Below are 20,303 nucleotides of genomic sequence, written 5' to 3' on the forward strand. Positions count from 1 at the left end.
CTCACACACTTAAACTGTGGAATACCTGAGCCTCCTTCTGTATCCTCTTACTTTTGCTTTTCTTTCCTCCCAAACTACAAACCGCCTATAACCTGGAAGCGTCGCTTGCTAGCTATTATTAAAGTTGGGGATTGTCCTCTATTATGGACCTTTTTTAGGGACAGCATTTCAACAAGCCATTTGCTTGGCAGGAGAACTTATGGAAACTGAGAGCAGAGTTCATGAAGATCCTGAATGAGCTTTATTTAATCCACAGGAATGTGTCTATGGAAGAAATACTTCTAATTATTTTTATTATTACGTGACTTCAGTTAATCAGCTTGGCATACCTTATATCTCATTGTTAGAAAACAGTTTCACCTTTCTTGTGACACTGGCACATCATAGAAAACCAAACTCATTTTACTGCACTGAGACTCTTCTGCACTATTTAACCAGCTGTCAAAAGAACCAGTTTCTTTTCAGTCTATAATACATCTTGGGTGGCTTAACAGTTTTGGACTGTACAGTTTTTTGCATAATGTGGATACCTTAACGTGAAGGTTGAAGAAAAGGGTTGTGGATTGGAAGTGATTTTCAAACTATTTGCAATGCTGAGTTAAATGATGTACAGAGAAACAAAGTATGCCAAAATGATGCAACTTTAACTTCAAGTTGATGGGCAGATTTAAGAATGATAAAATTGAGGCAAAAGCATGTTAATTAAAAAGAAATTCAGGGCTTCCCTGGTGGCGCAGTGGTTGAGAGTCCGCCTGCCGATGCAGGGGACACGGGTTAGTGCCCCGGTCCGGGAATATCCCACGTGCCGCAGAGTGGCTGGGCCCGTGAGCCATGGCCGCTGGGCCCGCGCGTCTGGAGCCTGTGCTCCGCAACGGGAGAGGCCACAACAGTGAGAGGCCCACGTACTGCAAAAAAAAAAAAAAAAAAAAAAGAAATTCAAACATATTACAAAAGTAAACAGTAGTGTAATGACCTCCCCTGAATTTGTCACCCAACTTCAGCAGTTTTCAATTCATGGCCAACTTTGTTCATCTCTACCTTCACCCACACCCCCTTTTCCTGTATGATTTTGAAACAAGTCTCAGATTATATATAATTTCATCTCTAAAAGATAAGGACTCTTAAAGAAATAACTATAATACTGTTATCACTTATCAAAAAATTTAACAATAATTCCATAATAACACCAGATATTAGTTAAGTGCTTACATTTCCAGTAGTCCTCATAAATGCAGTTTTGTAATGGATTTTTGGAAACAGGATCGAAATAAGACCATACATTGTAATTGGTTGATATATTAAAAATATTTCTTTCCTGCTCTCTTTTTCAGTGTTTTAAAAATGTATTATCATTGCATGCTCCATGGGTTGGCTGTGCTGATTGGGTAGTTTTCACTTGGGATCTTGTAGTGAGATCACATGGGGCAGGAGTCGTTTGAAGGCTTGACTTGGCTGGAGGTCCAAGATGATGCTTTCAAATCTCTCCATGGGTTCCTCCTCTTCTTATTTTCTTTGCTTTCTTTTCTCTTTTTTTGGTTGTTGAAGAAATCAGATTATTTGTCCTATAGAGTTTCCCACTGTGCTTATTTTGCCAATTGCTATGTCTCTGTGTCCTTTGACATACTCCTCTCCTTCTGTATTTCCTGTAAATTGGTAGTTGAATGTGGAGGTTTGATCAGATTTTTGTTGGGAGAAGGACTACTTTGTGGGTTCTATTGAGAGGCACATGGTGTCTGGTTGTCTCTTGTGTTAGGAGTAGCTATTAATGATCAGTGCCTAAATCCATTAATTCATTGAGAGTTGCAAAATGGTGAAATTTTAATTCTATCATTAATTTTTTTATTAGCTGGAATACTTCTATGAAGTAACTGTTTGGTCATTGGTATAGTTTGTATAGGAAAGGTAGAACTAATAATATTTAATTTGTCTCCTTTAATTACCAGTTTTTAAAAATAATGAGTTGGTAGTTCACTAGCATCCTTCAGCTGTGACCAATTAGCTTTAAAAAAACTATCATGAACTAATGGATTTAAACACAATTTATGTATTTAGGTACTTCAGTTTGATAGTGAATGAAGGGACTATTCATTGCTTCTTTGAAAATAATTTTAAAATATTTGGAAAATATTTATTTTAAATAAATTTAAAATATTAGTAAAAATCTTTGGAAGTGCTCCTAAGCAAGAAAAAACATTGTAATAGTAAGGAGAATGAATCAGAAGGATAGATTTTCTTTTTAACTTGAGTGAATTTATGAAAAATATCCAATGATGCTATAAAGGTAAATTAAGAAGGAAGACTCATTATTGCTTAAAAATGTATCTTGTCTACCCTAGTGCCATCCCTTCTTCTTTATGTCCCTCAATTCCAGTTTGAAAGCTGAATGGCTGTATAGTCAAGGCAAGGGGAGAGCGTATCGGCCTGGCCAGCACATCCAGCTTGTCCAGTATCTGGCCACAGTCTGTCCTCTCACTTCTACGCTGGGTCTTCAGAGTGCAGAGGATGCCAAACTAGAGAAGATTCTGAGCAAGCAGAGGTGAGCCCATTTATCTGTAGCGGTTGATAAATTCACAAGTGAAAATACCTCTGACTCTTTCCTGCAGGGTTAGTAGGACTGAGGTGAGTGCTGCGGCCCACATTTCTGGGCACTTGGGCCACTGGTCACTGTAGCAGTTCTGTAGGGGAACCGAACCTTGCAGGGCAGTCCAGTTTGCTCCCCAGCAACTGCATTGCTAATCATTTCTTCAGTGGGGAGAGCCAAGCAGCATGGGAGAGTGGGATTTTTAAAAACTGCATTTGTCCCTTAATGTGGGTGTTTCATATGGGTTTTAAAATACTAACATTAAGAAGTATAGCTTGGGGCTTCCCTGGTGGCACAGTGGTTGAGAGTCTGCCTGCTGATGCAGGGGACACGGGTTCGTGCCCCAGTCTGGGAGGATCCCACATGCCGCGGAGCGGCTGGACCCGTGAGCCATGGCCGCTGAGCCTGCGCGTCCGGAGCCTGTGCTCTGCAGCGGGAGAGGCCACAACAGTGAGAGGCCCACGTACCGCAAAATAAATAAATAAATAAAAGAAAAGAAAAGAAAAGAAGTATAGCTTGGAGTCTTCCCTGGTGGCGCAGTGGTTAAGAATCCGCCTGCCAATGCAGGGGATGTGGGTTCGATCCCTGGTCCGAGAAGATCCCACATGCCATAGAGCAACTAAGCCTGTGCGCCGCAGCAAGAGAAGCCACCACAATGAGAAGCCTGCGCACCGCAACGAGGAGTAGCCCCCGCTCGCTGCAACTAGAGAAAGCCCGCACACGGCAGCGAAGACCCAACTCAGCCAAACATAAATAAAAATTAAAAAAAAAAAAAAAAAGAAAAGAAAAGTATTGTTTGGGAATTCCTGGTGGTCCAGTGGTTAAGACTCCACACTTTCACTGGGGAGGGCCCAGGTTCAGTCCCTGGTTGGGGAGCTAAGATCCCACAAGCCGTGCAGCGCAGCCAAAAAAAAAAGTATAGCTAGAAGCATTTAGTAGTCATTTCTTTTATCAGAGATCCTGCCTTTGAAGGTTTGTGCGTGTATATGCATATGATGGTGTCTGACTATGTGATTTAAAAATAAGTTTCTTAACCTTTTCTATCCAGTGCTTTTAAATGAGACTTTGTAATTTGGGGGTTATTAAAGGTATATACATTCTGCTTTTTTTAAAAAAATTATTTTATTGAAGTAGAGTTGATTTACAATGTTGTGTCAATCTCTGCTGTACAGCACAGTGACTCAGTTATACACATATAGACATTCTTTTTTTATATTCTTTTCCATTATGGTTTATCCCAGGAGATTGGATGTAGTTCCCTGTGCTGTACAGTAGGACCTTGTTGTTTATCCATTCTAAATTTAATAGTTTGCATCTACCAACCCAGAACTCCCAGTCCATCCCTCTCCCTCCCCTCCTTCCTCTTGGCAACAAGTCTTTTCTCTATGTCTGTGAGTCTGTTTCTGTTTTGTAGATAGGTTCTTTTGTGCCATATTTTAGATTCCGCATACAAGCGATATCATATGTATTTGTCTTTCTCTTTCTGACATACTTCAGTATGATAATCTCTAGTTGCATCCATGTTGCTGCAAATGTCATTATTTCATTCTTTTTTATGGGTGAGTAGTATTCCATTGTGTATATGTACCCCATCTTCTTTATCCATTCATCTGTCAATGGACATTCAGGTTGTTTCCATGTTTTGGCTATTGTAAATAGTGCTGCTATAAACAAGGGGTACATGTGTCTTTTTGAATTATAGTTTTGTCTGGGTATATGCTCAGGAGCGGGATTGCTGGATCATATGGTAATTCTATTTTCAGTTTTCTGAGGAACTTCCATACTGTTTTCCATAGTGGCTGCACCAATTTACATTCCCACCAACAGTGTAGGAGAGTTCCCTTTTCTCCATACCCTCTCCAGCATTTGTATTTGTAGACTTAAAAAAATTTTTAAATAATTTTAAATTTAATTTTATTATTATTTAAAATTTTATTATTTGGCTGCATTGGGTCTTAGTTGCGGCACGCGATATCTTCGTTGTGGTGTGTGGGCTTCTCTAGTTGCAGTACTTGGGCTTCTCTTTAGTTGTGGTACGCAGGCTGTAGAGCGCGAGGGCCCAGTAGTTGTGGCGCATGGGCTTAGTTGCCTCGTGGCATGTGGGACCTTAGTTCCCCGACCAGGGATTGAACCCCTATCCCCTGCATTGGATAGGATTCAATGGATTCTTAACCATGGACCACCAGGGAAGTCCCTGTTATTTGTAGACTTTTGATGATGGCCATTCTGACCCACGTGAGGTGGTACCTCATTGTAGGTTTGATTTGCATTTCTCCAATAATTAGTGATGTTGAGCATCTTTTCATGTGCCTACTGTCCATCTGTATGTCTTCTTTGGAGAAATGTCTGTTAAGGTCTTCTGCCCATTTTTCAATTGGGTTGGTTTTTTTGTTGTTGAGTTGTATGAACTGTTTGTATATTTTGGAGATTAGGCCCTTGTCAGCCGCATCGTTTGCAAATATTTTCTCCCAGTCTGTAGGTTGTCTTTTCTTTTGTTGTTGCTGTTTTTTTTTTTTTTTAATGGTTTCCTTTGCTGTGCAAAAGCTTGTAGGTTTGATTAGGTCCCTCTTTTTTTTTAATGGCTTTTAAAAATAATTAATTAATTAATTTTCAAATTTTTGGCTGTATTGGTTCTTCGTTGCTGTGAGCAGGCTTTCTCTAGTTGTGGTGAGCAGGGGCTACTCTTCGTTGCCGTACACGGGCTTCACATTGTTGTGATTTCTCTTGTTGCGGAGCACGAGCTCTAGGCGCGCAGTCTTCAGTAGTTGTGGCACGTGGGCTCAGTAGTTGTGGCTTGCGGGCTCTAGAGCTCAGGCTCAGTAGTTGTGGTGCATGGGCTTAGTTGCTCCGCGGCATGTGGGATCTTCCTGGGCCAGGGCTTGAACCCATGTCCCTTGCATTGGCAGGCAGATTCTTAACCACTGTGTCACCAGGGAAGCCCCCCATTTTTTAATTTTTGTTTTTATTTCTATTTCCTTGGGAGACTGACCTAAGAAAATATTGGTACGATTTATGTCAGGGAATGTTTTGCCTATGCTTTCTTCTAGGAGTTTTATGGTGTCTTGTCTTATGTTTAAGTCTTTAAGCCATTTTGAGTTTATTTTTGTGCGTGGTGTGAGGGTGTGTTCTGTTTTTGTTTTTGTTTTTTTTTTTGTTTTTTGGCTGCACTGAGCAGCTTGTGGGATTTTAGTTTCCCGACCAGGTATCGAACCTGGGTGTTCGGCAGTGAGAGCATGGAGGGACCACTGGACCACCACTGGACCACCACCCTCCCCTGTGACGGTGTGTTCTAACTTCATTGATTTACATGCAGCTGTCCAACTTTCCCAGCACCACTTGCTGAAGAGACTGTCTTTTTCCCATTTTATATTCTTGCCTTTCAAAGGTATATACTTTGAAAGCTTGTAAACTTCTACCTTTTTGACAGTGTTACCCTTCAAAGGGAGCAGAAAAAGCTTTCTTTTTTTGGTTTGCGTTAAATCACATCAGAAGTTACTGATTTTTAGGTTTCACCAGAGGCAGTTGATGAACCAGAGCCAAAATGAAGAGTCGTCTTCTCTTGCTCCTGTTGAAACAAGGGCATCCCTTGTACCGGAGCATTCCAGCCCCATTCAAGATTGCCAGGTAGTCCAGGAAAGTGGTAAGAAGTTAACTGATCTCTGATCCTTTTTCTCCAAGTTGTTTGATCTGTTTGGTATCATAAAACAAAAAAAGTACATGTTTTCATAATTTTGTACTTGTTAGCTTAAGTGAACATTTGGATCTTATATTTTATATATATGTATATACACAGATAGACATATATAACGACTATATGTCTAATTTTTGAAAACGTTCAGAGAACTGCTACCTTTTGAAGTGACCTGGTACTTTGATTATTCTTATGACCATTGCAAGAATTCATTTTCTTAAAAATATTTGGTTTGGTGTTTTAGGCATATTGGAGGAAATTACTGAAATCATTTCATTGCACTTTACTATATTTCAGGGATTAGAGTTCATTAAAAGGATCCAACTGAAAAAATACTTCTTTAAACATTTAATGTTTTAAATGATGTTCTGTTGATTCTTTTAGAACCCGTCATCCAGGTCAATTCTTGGGTTGGGATAAGCAGTAATGATGACCATTTATATGCTGTTAAGAATAACTTTCCAGCCTCTGTACACACTACAAGATATTCTCGAAATGACCTGCACCTGGAAGACATCCAGACAGATGAAGACAAGTTAAACTGTAGTCTTCTCTCTTCAGAGTCTACTTTTATGCCAGTTGCATCAGGACTCTCTCCAGTATCACCTACAGTTGAGCTGAGGCTGCAAGACATTAACTTGGGCCTAGAAAATGATGGTGCTGCAGATGAATCTGTGAAGTGTCTGGAAAACAACGGCTTTGATAAGGAAGGGGAAAAGGCTTTTTGGGCTGCAAATGAGAATTCTGTTGAAATGACAAAAAGTGCTATCAGTACAGAGGTAAATGAGAAAGATGGGCTATTACCTTGTCGTGAGCCAACAGTAAACAATGCCATCATGAAGGATGACACCCACAGTCTTACATCTTTTCCTGAGTCAGTTGGACACAATGTCTTCCATACACAGCCAGACAGTGAAGAAACCATGTCTCAAACAGCTTCAGAGAAACTTCCTTGCAGGGTTTTAACCCATAGATCTCTTACTTTGGGACAAAATAAAGTTGCCCTTCAGAAATTGAATGAAGCAGCCACCAAGCTTCAGGCCTATTGGCGGGGCTTTTATGCCAGAAACTACAACCCACAAGCTAAAGATGTACGCTATGAAATCCGGCTGCGCCGGATGCAGGAGCACATTGTCTGCCTAACTGATGAAATAAGGAGGTGGGTGAAAAGTCCCTTTTTAGGACTTTTACAGTTTGGATGCTGTTTGGTTGGTTTGGGGGTGTCAGATTCTTAGCATTGATTCAGAACACTGAATCACTGCTTTTGTGGCCAGGACACTTTCCATACCATGTTGCCACTCTTGGTTTGTCTCCTACAATATACTGAAAACATCTTGAGTGCAGGGACTGCCATATGCATCTTCATCTGTGGTACAGCAATTGGAGCATAGATGCAGCATAGCAGTAAATTTTGAATGAATGCATGCCTTATGGACATCTATATACCTAAACACAGAAGGTACAGAGAATATAGAAAAACTGAATTTTAAGTATAAAAATGAGAAGATGAGAAAGTCTACATAGAACGCATTAGGTGACGTAAGAATTAAAGAAAATAGCAGGGACTTAAAAGGGGCTAAAATTTGGGGGCTATGGTGGCACTTATTTGTTCATTCCATGGCTCACATGTTTTCATGATTGTCAACTCAGGAAAATTAGGATTTCATAGATTTATTCTGAGTATTAGTATTGTAACCAGCAGTATTTATTAATATTATCAGGTGGGAGAGGAGGAAGCAATAAGAGAGACTGGGGAGGGATAGCTAGAGTGGTAGGAGAACTGGGAGAGTGTGTGTCCCAGCTCCAGCAGGGAAGTGTTTCAGGAGAGAAGAGAGGCGCTGTAAGAGGACAGAGAACTGTGTGTTAGATTTAGCAGCTGGAGGTTATTGGTGACTGTGTTGAGGGTCCCCAAGACTATCCTCAGGTTTGATGATTTGCAAAAAGGACTCACAGGACTCAAGAAAGCTATTCTTTTTTTTTTTTTTTTTTTTTTTTTTTTTTTTGCGGTACGCGGGCCTCTCACTGTTGTGGCTTCTCCCATCGCGGAGCACAGGCTCCGGACGCGCAGACTCAGCGGCCATGGCTCACGGGCCCAGCCGCTCCGCGGCGTGTGGGATCTTCCCAGACCGGGGCACGAACCTGTGACCCCTGCATCGGCAGGCGGACTCCCAACCACTGCACCACCAGGGAAGCCCAAGAAAGCTATTCTTTATGTTCAGGATTATGGTTTATTAGAGTGAAAGGATATAGATTACAATCAGCAAAGGAAAAAGACACACCGGGCAGAGTTCAGGAGAGACCAAGTACAAGCTTCTAGTTGTCTTCTTCCAGTGCAGTTGTACACATGGGGCTCGATTCTCCTGGCAACGATGTGTGACAACACATCTGAAGTATGTGAACCTCAAGGGAGGCTCACTCGAGTCTTGGCATCCAGGGTTTTTATTGGGGGTCAGTCACCTAGGCGTTGAGTGCCCCTGTGACTGACCTTAACTACTCAGACCTCAGCCCCCACCCAAGGTCAAACTGATGCATTGTGGCCCAGGGTCTCAGGTGAACAAAACAGGTATTCACCAGAAAATACACTGTTAGCATAAACCAAGATCCCAGATGTACAAAGATACTCTTATCAGGCAGGATATTCCAAGGGCTTGAAGGTTATTTCTCAGGAGCTGGTCAAGACTATTCCTGTCTTTAGAATGTGCAGGGTTCAAACACCCCAGTCCTGTTGAGTTAACCTCTTCCTGCCCAATGAGCTTCTTCAGAGCAGCTTCAGTGAGTAGTGGGATGAAGGCGGTTTGGAAAGGATTGAGTAGTGAATGAGAGGTGAAGAGTGAGGGTAGCCAACTTTTGGGAAGTGTTGATGTGAGGAAGAGAAGAGAGTAGGTGGTTGACAGAGGAGGATCTGGACTTAGGAAGATTCTTTTTTAAAGATGGGAGATATAGAGCAGGTTTATGTGTTGATGGAAATGATTCTATAAGGAAGGAAGAACTGATGGTGCAGAGCAAAGAAAGAAGAAGTGCAGGATGGAAGTTCTTGAGAAGGTGAGAGAAGAAGAGGTCCAGTGCACAAGTAGAGGGAGTAGCCTGAAGTAGGAACAGGAGCAGGTAAGGTGGTAGGTTTGATGGTGGGATAGGGAAGTCCTGTCTGATGGTTGTTTCTCCTTTTCCAATAATATACAAGATGTGGTCAGCACTTGGAAGTGAGGAGAGGGGTGAGGATGTGGGAGGTTTAAGAGAGGTATGAGGTGTGGGTTCATCTTAAAAGTGAACTTATAAGCGGAATGGAGGAGGATAACTGGACAGGGTGAGGAAAAACTTAAAGTGCAAAACGATAGGTCAGACTGTATGATTTTCATCAACAACTCTCAGCTGTTCCATTCTGATTTTGGACATAGTTCAGCCAGGAGTGGGTTCTTTTCCAGGTGAACATGGTAGGGGAGAGAGGGAAGGGCAAGGGAGCTGACGACATTTGGGAGGGGAATGATTATAATGCTGGATCTCAGAATTTAAAGGAGGTAGAAGGAAAGACAAGAGAAAGGGGTCATTTGTTTGGTGGTCATAGATGAAGATTGGTCGTCCAGGTTGTTGCAGATTATGGCAAGAACAAGTGAACTGGGAGGATTGGACGTAGTGGTTTGTGTTGGTGCTTGAAATCATTTTCGAAAATGGTGTAGTCAAAATGCTTGGGTCTAATACACTGCCAAATGTAGAATAGATAGCTAGTGGGAAGCAGCTGCATAGCACGGGGAGATCAGCTCGGTGCTTTGTGTCCACCTAGAGGGGTGGGTTAGGGAGGGTGGGAGGAAGGCACAAGAGGGAGGAGATATGGGGATATATGTATATGTATAGCTGATTCACTTTGTTATACAGCAGAAGCTAATACAACATTGTAAAGCAATTATGCTCCAATAAATATGTTAAAAAAAAATGCTTGCGTCTAGAGTGGGACTGAGGATGAGTGATGGGGGTGGATTATTGTTAGATAGAGCATCCATGTGAATGTCAAGAGCTCCAGAAATGACAAGGGGAACAGGGCAGAGAAAAAGACTAGTGCTGAGCCTTCAGTGAGTGGGGGTCGATAATGGGATGTCAGTACTTGAAAAAGAGTTTTGGGAAATTTAGCAGGGTGGCTGGAGTTCTTCAAGGAGGAAGGTTAAGACTCATTTGTAAACAGCAGTGAGAAGCAAAGTTCTGGCCCTGATGTATGAGTGAAAAAAGTAGCTGCCACTTGAGAGAGCTACAGAGGTTGAGTATATATGGGAGTTTGCTGATTATAATTCAGGAATCCCACATGGCACAGTAGGAGGGCTTTGGGGGGGCTAGAGAAAGTAGATCAGAGGTTCAGAACAGAATGGGGTGACAGTTTAAGAGATAATGGACAGCTAAGAGAACCTTAGGTTTCTGATTAGTTTAAGTACAGAGAGGGGGGCAGTGAGCGCAGAGTGAAAACTTTAATGAATGAGGGGAAGGTCTGTTGACAGCAAAGAGTATGTCAGGAGGCAAACAGGGATGTGAAATTTGATGTGATTAGTCCTACTGGTCTCTTAGAAGAGGGTGTTTCAAGCTGTGGTCCTGATCCTTTCTGGAGCTCCTGCCCCTTTGGTGTGTTTGGCTGGGAAATTGAGGCCAGATAAAGAGCCATTTAATATTTTATTTTTCATTACTGGCAGTCCTTTGTAGAACCAGTATAATCTGAATTTCAGTCACATCTTATTTGGCTTCTATGTTGAGTCATAGCTTAAAACTAAAGTTTCACTTAGATATTCTAAAAGTGGAAAGGACTGTTATTAGAATATTCATCTCTTTACAACGTATATGTTTATTCGTCATAACAAGAAGTACAATTCAAAGCACCGTTTCTTGTATCAGTAATGGAGTTTGAATTATTGTAGATTACGAAAAGAAAGAGATGAAGAACGTATTAAAAAATTTGTACAAGAAGAGGCTGTCAGATTCCTTTGGAACCAGGTAAGCTCCCTCCTGCTGAATTACCTACTGTGTGAACAAAGAAAAATTCTAGATTTCCTGAGATAATCAGAGTAGTTACAGGTAAAAAGTAAGCACCCTTTCTCAAGGTTAAGGATGTGGTTTGTGTTCCTTGCCACTAACTCTGAACTAGGGCAGTGAATTTTGTTACATTTTATTTAGTCTGAAGAAAAATATTTTCATAATTTTGACCAGAGAGATAAAGAACTATAACACTGAAGGAAAGTACTAAATTGAGGGATATTGTTATAATTTTCTAGTAGAAATAAAAAGCCCAATTTGAAGTTTCATGTAACTATCTTGTTTTATCTTTTGAGACTATTTGAATGAAAAGTGATTGAAATAGTGTGTGATGGCTATAATATGCATGTCCTAAAAGGTACACATGACTTCCAGGGAGAGAGTTTGAATCCTGTAGTAGCACACTTTAGGGACAGTTCCCTAAAACATTGGTTTTACTATTATTGTATCCCAACAAATACTTCTTGATAATAATCCCTTGGAAGTATTTTTATAAACAAATTTGTTATAATAGGATTTTACCTATATTATATTTGAAAATACATAGTAAAAGGTCTGGAAGGCTACATATTAACCTGCTATCAGTGATTACCTTGGAGGATGGTCAAAGGGAAACTAAAAAATTCTTATATTGCTTTCTTGTTGCAGATTTTACAGTAAAATTCTGAGATTTTAATTATACTTTAAAAGTGTAAAAGCATATTATCAAGAACTTGGGGTATTTTTAGGTATTTTAGAGTTGTATATACTATATTGTTAGTTTTTAAAAACTCTTATCCCAAATGGGTATCTAAAATGAGACTTCTATTTTAGTGAATCTACTCATATTAATAGGCTCTAGTCTGTCTTATTTGATAGACTTAAGTGTATCTTATCGAGTACCTTATTTACCCCTTAGTCAGCTATACATGTGCTATTGTGCTTCTGATTATTTTTCCAGTAGTAGGAAGAGAATTGCTTTGGCCCATCCCTGCTCTGCTGGTAAGGACCTTTTATTACCAAGGACGTGAACCACTTGTGCCAGCCAGGTCTAGGCTGGGGGTGCTATGGAAAGGATAAGGGGAGTCAGGTCGTTTCTAACTCCAGTTATGCCATCTGCCATTTACCAACTTCATGAGTGTTGGGGAAGAAAGCTCAAAGGACAGTTGTAAAACAGGCATGATTTATATTTTGTAGTAAAACTATATCCTTTGGTTTATAGGTAAGGTCTCTACAAGCTTGGCAGCAGACGGTGGACCAGCATCTAAGTTCCTGCCGTCCTGATGTTCCTCCCATATCAAGTACTCTGGTGCCATCTAACCCTCCATTATTCACCCAAAGTCAGGAGCCCTCTTCTGATCAAAACTCTGATTGGTTCATTGCTCCTGATGAAGCTTCTCAAGAGAAATCCTTACCAGAATTCCCAGACTCTGGTTTTCATTCCTCCTTAACAGAACAAATTCACTGTTTACAGGATCCTTTGGATTTTGAAAAAAGTTCCACAGAAGGTAGTGAAAGTTCCATAATGGGGAATTCCATTGACACAGTCAAATATGGCAAAGAGTCAGATATAGGGGATGTTAGTGAAGAGCATGGTGAATGGAGTAAGGAAAGCTCAAACAATGAGCAGGATAATAGTCTGCTTGAACAGTATCTAACTTCAGTTCAACAGCTAGATGATGCTGATGAGAGGACACATTTTGATGAAGGGACGGGAGATAGTAAGCTTCACATAGCTCGTTCCCCTGAAAAGTTAGATGTCTTGTCTGACAGTGCTTCTGTAGATGACACTCATGGCATATCTCCTACTTTGCAAGATGAAATCAATCAGACACCAGAGAATTGTGAATTAAATGCAGAAGTTCAAGGGCAGCAGTCAGAATGTAATTCTACATTTCAGGTATTGCACGTTGGTATTATTGTGTAGCATGTCTTGTTGTTTGGGAAGCAGAAGTCCACTTAATTTAAGAATATTTTCAGTTGGCTTTTTTTGGGAAAGAAGAATATTTCTCCCAATTTTGTTACTATTTATATGGAATTTATATTCTTGTCTCACATTTTCCACATCTTAGGTACTAAGCTGAATCTTCATTTTGACTTAGTTAGCTTTTTACTTAAGCTGTAATGTATCAAACAATATTCATATTGAAAGCCACATGCACTTTATTAACAACTAAATTGAATCAACAGTGTTCCTGTGTTTTTATGTATTCATTTCCTTTCAAGAATAAACTAGACCCAATAAAGATGTTAAAAAATAAATAAATAAATAAACTAGAATACCTTAAAGAAGATAGAAAATTTTACCTTAAAGATATAAATAAGAGAATTTTAATTCTTCTGCATGTGAGGAAATTAATTATGTAGTGAGGAATGCAGTTGGTTACAGTGAACATAAATGACAAATGTAAGGATTGTGAACTACTGAAATTTGCCATCCTCCTTGGAGTAAGAACATGTGTTTTTAAGCCTTTTTCCTCCCTTATGAGTCAAGAGAAGCCTTCTTGTAAGAGAATAGGGAGAAGAGGTAAGATTATATGATTTTTCAGTGGGAATGATTAGATTGTCTCACGGAAAACTTTAGTTAATGCCATGTATCAGATTTAACATATGAAGCAAAGTGTTCCATCCAGAATTAAAGTCAAGCTTATTTAAAGAGGCAACACAAGACTATTTCTCTTAGGTATAGGCTCCATTCACTTGGAATAATGTCACAGCAAACATTCATTATCTTTTCATTTAGTGATTTTTTTTACCCCTTAGATAAGCACTTATGTGCCAATATATTGCCAGAAATTAATGTTCGTTTTCTTTGTTCCTGCTTTATATTTGCTTATGTTTTTCAGCAGAGACCCATGATCATTTACTTCACTCTTGATCTCTGCCTCATAGAAAAGAACATTTAAAATAATACCAATGGTAGAATATGAAAGACATTTTTTTAAGGACTATTTTCTATCTAAATCTCTGAAAAAGTGCCACATTCAGAAGACAGTTTAATGGTGGTAAAGAAAAAATAAACCTCATTTATTTCTTTACTTATTAAAAGAATATATGTCTGTAACTCCAGGAAGAAATGATAATATTGTTTGAATATTATAGATAGATGCATTCGCAAATCAAGGATAATTTTTGGAAGCTTGATGTTTTAATCTTTGAGAATGTTCTGATATCATTGAACAACACATATCTGACTTCCCCCCAATCTATGGACGTACAGTGATTTAAAACTATGGCAATACTTAACTGTTCTCTAAATTTAGGTGCTAAATATGTATTCATTATTCAGTTACAGTCACTAGGTCCCCTTCTTTGAAGTTATATAAAATAAAAGCTGGTCCTTCCAAGAATAAAGTCAGGGATCACATGTTATACTTTGTTGATGGTTAGAAACATTTCTCCAGTATGGGTAAGATGCATTTTTCTCGGTTTATAAATATGTAGCACTCAGGTTGAGAAGACTTGGATTTCATTCTCAGAAATCCAGAATCTCTTGCAAAGGAAATATTTTCTGTCTCATAAACAAAATAGCAGTCTTACATTCAAAGAATTTTCCCTAGCAAAGCATGTATAACATTGAACGCATGTTAAATAAAAGTAGAATTTTAAACTTTTTGAATAATGCTAATTACCTTTTATGAATGGTTTTGAATTTTCTTCTTAAATCTACCCTATTTTTCTATTTTACAGTTAAGTGCCTCATTTGCTGCCCATAGTTAGACAAAGGAAAACCAACTTGCACTGCACTAGTACCAAAGTGCTGCTTCATGGTACATTAATTTCTCATAAAAGCTTCTGAAATGTCGTGGTTCAGTATTACCTAAGTAGGTTTCTCCTGACATCTCCTCCCTCTTCTCTTTTTTTGAGAAATGGCAAAACACAACTGAATTCATTTGAACATCAGCATTTGTCAGCAACATTTTCTTTTTTACCTTTGTGTTGTTTTTCTAGCCCATAAATGGTATTCAACATACTTTTATTTTGAAATTGACAGAATATGATAATGACTAATACTCTGCTGTATTTAACTTCACTGGTTTTGAAGTGCAAGAATATTAAGTAGCCCCCCAACCTTAACTGTACAGATTATCTTGAATGTAAATAGGATGAAAATAATGTAAACTATACCCCCAACCTAGACCTGGCTGGCACACTGTAATTAAAATAATTTATTTAACTAAGATATTTGGTCTTAACTCTGGGCTATTCATTGGTGTGGCTGAAGAGGGAATGGGCCTAGTAAGGTTTGAGAAGTTGAGCTTTAACACAGTCTTTGTGTTTTTCTAATAGGAGAGGTTTAGTTCAGCTGTGCTATTTTAGTTCAGTTCTCTTGATTTTTGGACATTCAATATATCAATTAAATATTCCTTCAGAATCATACCATGTGAGAATTGTAAGGAACCTTAGGGATTGTCTATTCTAATCTCTTTGTTTTAAAGATGAAACTAAAGCACAGAGAACTTCGATGACTTTTCTGAGGTTATAGCTAGTTTATAGAAAAAAAACTGTGGAAACTTAAACGTTATTGTATTCCAAAATTTTATTATATACTTTCTATTATTCTTTACATTTAGTAAGTGAGTAAGAAAGTCTCTCCATATTTTTCATTCTCTTTGAAAGACAAAAAATACTTCTAAGAGAGCTAGAACTCTACCACTCAAGGCAGAGTTGCTTGTAGAAAACAACTGATTCATTCAGAACCCTAAGTGAATTTTCTCCAAGAAATGTGATTTGATTAAAATGGTTCTTAAAGAGTAACGCAGTAGAAACTAACATTTTGAAAGAATAACTGCATCTTGGAGTCTATTTTTTGATGACAAGAAGTATAACAGATTGCTGAGATATATAAAATTTTCTAGTGAAAAGCTAGTTTGATTATATTTCATCTTCAGTTTTACAGAATAACAGATTTAAAGTTTTAACTCTCCTGGTGTGCAGAAAGCTTCAATCATGACAGTTGATATATAAACAATACAGTTTGGTTTTTATAAATTCAATTATAAAAGGCCTTATAATATGCATGTTTTTAGGAAAATATTTAGCCACACAGTTATTAATATGTATGCAGAATACTTTATTCTTGAATTCTTGAGTGTGGATTTTTCTTTTCTTTTGTTTTAGATTATTTTAAATATACAAATACCATAATAGTGTATTTTTCTGTTATCTACTTAAGACAGATCTATTTCCACTTTTAATAAGTATTTTCAGAAACAACATGGACTGAAGATATCATACTATCTCCCTTGGTCGTTTTTTGGGCATCAATTCTTAGAGTTGGATTTATAACAATAACATAAAATATAAAAAAATTTTTTTTCTGGACAATTAAGACATAAAAAGGGAAAATATAAAATAAGTCTGATCAATTTCCCACTTGTAAATGAAAAGTAATTGTTTAATATATATTTTTATTTTGCCACATACCTTATTGAGGAATATTTATTATAATATTTTAACTTTTAAATATGTGACCCCCTCATTTATGAAATAAAGCAGAAAAGGTCTGTAAGGAATATTCTAAACATTTTTAGTGATACTGTTTTCATTGATCAAACCTATTGTGCCATATTAAATTTAAAAGTCAAGTAAACAGAGTAGTTCTCACAGCCTTGGAGAGAAACAGATAATTAACTGTCTTTTAAAAATAAAGTGCTTTTAATTTGTGTATGAGTAGAAATCATACTATAATTTAATTCCTTAGTTCATTTTAGTGGATAGCAGGAATCACTCTATAGTGGCTTTGTTCATTTTCTAATTAAATTTCTTTGAATGTTTTGTAATAATTTTAATGTTGACAGTATGAGTTTAAAAATAATATGATTTTTCACTATTTTTAGATTTCTCTTTAATTTTATTGTAGAAATAGTAGATGATTTAAAGTGGTTGTGGATTGTTTTATGAAGGCTTAATTTATATTATACTTATTTAATTTGTGTTTGAGTCTCTAATTCTAAATAAAAAGTTTGTACATTTGAGTGATTCATCTGTTTATTATAGTGATTAGTAGTAATGGTTGTTATTCATTGTGCTTGTAATTATTGGGTAATTAAATAAAATTCAGAACATATTGCAGATAGATTTTTTTTTTTTTGGCTGGACTGCGTGGCATGTGGGATCTTAGTTCCCTGACCAGGGATTGAACCCGTGCCCCTTGCAGTGGAAGCGTGGAGTCATAACCACTGGACAGCTAGATACAAATTCTAAGGAAGGTCCAGAGTATTGTTATATAAGTGAATTTACCGTAAAACAATCCTAGCCATATGAAAGGAATGCTAATTTAGTTTGGTATAAATTTCATTATTTCCAGGATACTTACTGGAATTCTCTGGGTAGAGAAGAGCAGATATCCCTCAAAGAGCATAGGTGACACTGCCAGTTGCTGTTGAAACAGTGGGTGCTGAAAGTGTTAGGGAGGGAGGGAGTAAATATAGCAGAAGCCTTCTCATTTGACACAGTTAGGACTGTAGTTGGTTGGTGTTATGGACTGAATTGTATCCCCCCGCCCCAAATTCATATGTTGAAGCCCTAACCCCCAAAGTGATTGCATTTGGAGGTAAGGACTTTAAAGAGGTAATTAAGGTTAAATGAGGTCATAAGGATGGGGCCGTAATCCAGTAGGACTGGTATCCCTGTAAGAAGAGGAAGAGGCACAAGAAATTATCTGGGCATCATGCCTAGAAGAAAGGGCATTGGAGGACACAGCAAGAAGGCAGCCATCTGCAAGCCAGGAAGAGAGGTCTCATCAGACACCAAACCTGCTGGCACCTTGATCTTGGACTCCAGCCTCCAGAAATACGAGAAAACAAATTTATGTTGTTTTAAGTCACTCAATCAGTGGAATTTTTTTTTTTTTTTTTTAAGCGATACGCGGGCCTCTCACTGTTGTGGCCTCTCCCGTTGTGGAGCACAGGCTCCGGACGCGCAGGCTCAGCGTCCATGGCTCACGGGCCCAGCCGCTCTGCAGCATGTGGGATCTTCCCGAACCGGGGCACGAACCCACGCCCCCTGCATCGGCAGGCGGACTCTCAACCACTGTGCTACCAGGGAAGCCCAATCAGTGGAATTTTATTATGGCATCCTAAGCACAATAATACAGTTGTTTAGTTAAAAATTGATTAGAGCAGGAAATAAAAGATGATATATATACCTTAAAATTTTAAAAAATTCTTGAAATATAATTGACATAAAATGAACTGCATATATTTAAAGTGGACACTGATACATTTGACACATGCCCATAACACTATCACAACAGTCAAGAATATGAACATATTTATCACCCCTGAAAGATAAATCATTTCATAACCCTTCCTTCTGCTTTGGTTTCTTTTACTCAGCATAATTATTTAGCGATTCACCTGATAGTTTATTCTTTTTTATTGTTGAGTCGTATTCCATTGTATGTATTTGCTATGATGTGTTTTTGAGTTTTTTTCCAACTTTATTAAAATTTTTCTTCTAGTTTTATTGAGAAATACTTGACATACAACATTGTGTAAGTTTAAGGTGTACAATGTTTATCACAATAAGGTTAGCTAACATATCCATTATCTCACAGTTACAATTTTGTGTGTGTGTGTATGTGTTGAGAACTTCTAAGATCTATTCTCTTAGCAGTTGTCAAAGAGTTTTATGGTATCATGTCTTATGTTTAAATCTCATTTTGAGTTAATTTTTGTGAGTGGCATAAGATAGGGGTCTGGTTTCATTCTTTGGCATATGGATATCCAGTTTTCCCAACATCATTTATTGAAGAGACTATCCTTTCCCAATTGAGTATTCTTGGCTCTTGTCAAATATTAGTTGACTGTATATGCAAAGGTTTATTTCTGGGCTCTCAGTTCTGTTCCATTGGTCTATGTGTCTGTTTTTATGCCAGTGCCATACTGTTTTGATTACTATCGCTTTGTAATCAGGAAGTGTGATGCCTCCTACTTTGTTCTTTTTTCTCAGTTTTGGCTTTTTGGGTTCTTTTGTCGTTCCATATGACTTTTAGGATTGTTTTTTCTACTTCTGTAAAATGATGCCATTGGAATCTCGTTAGGGATTGCAATCTATAGATGGCTCTGGGTAATTTAGATGTTTAACAATATTAACCTTCTAATCTATGAACACAGGATATCTTTCCATTTATTTGTGTCTTCCTCAAGTTCTTTCATCAATGTCTTACAGTTTCTTTTTTTTTTAATTTTTTAAATTTCTGGCTGCATTGGGTCTTTGTTGCTGCGCATGGGCTTTCTCTAGTTGTGGTGAGTGGAAGCTACTCTTCATTGCGGTGCATAGGCTTCTCATTATCGTGGCTTCTCTTGTTGTGGAGCACAGGCTCTAGGCACACAGGCTTCAGTAGTTGTGGCATGTGGGCTTAGTAGTTGTGGCTCACAGGCTCTAGAGTGCAGGCTCAGTAGTTGTGGCACACAGGCTTAGTTGCTCCACGGCATGTGGGATCTTCCCAGACCAGGGCTTGAACCTGTGTCCCCTGCATTGGCAGGCAGATTCTTAACCACTGTGCCACCAGGGAAGTCCTTACAGTTTCCAGTGTAAAGAAGTTCACCTCCTTGGTTAAATTTATTCCAAAGTGTATGTATGTGTGTAGTTGATTCACTTTGCTTTACAGCAAAAACTAACACACCATCGTATTTTTTTTTTTTTTTTTTTTTTTTTTGCGGTATGCAGGCCTCTCACTGTTGTGGCCTCTCCCGTTGCAGAGCACAGGCTCCAGCCATGGCTCACGGGCCCAGCTGCTCTGTGGCATGCGGGATCCTCCCAGACCGGGTCACGAACCCGTGTCCCCTGCATCGGCAGGCAGACTCCCAACCACTGCGCCACCAGGGGAGCCCCATTGTATTGTTTTTGATGCTATTGTGATGGGATTGTTTTTTTCTTTTTCAGAGAGTTTGTTATTCGTGTATAGAAATGCAGCTGATTTTTGTATATTGATTTTGTATCCTGCAACTTTTCACTTGTATTCATTGATTAGTTCTAATGGCTTTTTGGTAGCATCTTTAGGGTTTTTTTTTTTTTGTATAGGATAATGTCATCTGC

At 38.5% G+C, this 20,303-nt stretch overlaps 1 protein-coding gene across 2 annotated transcripts in view; it reads left to right on the plus strand.

Moving 5' to 3' along the window:
• CEP97 (centrosomal protein 97) overlaps positions 1 to 17,236 on the plus strand; it is a 28,417-nt gene extending 11,181 nt beyond the window's left edge. Inside the window, exons 7-11 of one of the 2 annotated variants that reach the window (XM_030861072.2) lie at positions 2,372 to 2,536; positions 6,088 to 6,221; positions 6,657 to 7,431; positions 11,165 to 11,240; positions 12,481 to 17,236. In XM_030861072.2, coding sequence (XP_030716932.1) covers positions 2,372 to 2,536; positions 6,088 to 6,221; positions 6,657 to 7,431; positions 11,165 to 11,240; positions 12,481 to 13,185 — 1,855 coding nt within the window. In that variant the 3' untranslated portion in view covers positions 13,186 to 17,236. The remainder of the gene's footprint in view (positions 1 to 2,371; positions 2,537 to 6,087; positions 6,222 to 6,656; positions 7,432 to 11,164; positions 11,241 to 12,480) is intronic. The other variant, XM_030861073.2, reaches the window with a different exon arrangement.
• Positions 17,237 to 20,303: the final 3,067 nt, after the last annotated feature.

The sequence above is a fragment of the Globicephala melas genome, chromosome 4, assembly GCF_963455315.2.
Source record: "Globicephala melas chromosome 4, mGloMel1.2, whole genome shotgun sequence".
NCBI lineage: Eukaryota > Metazoa > Chordata > Mammalia > Artiodactyla > Delphinidae > Globicephala > Globicephala melas.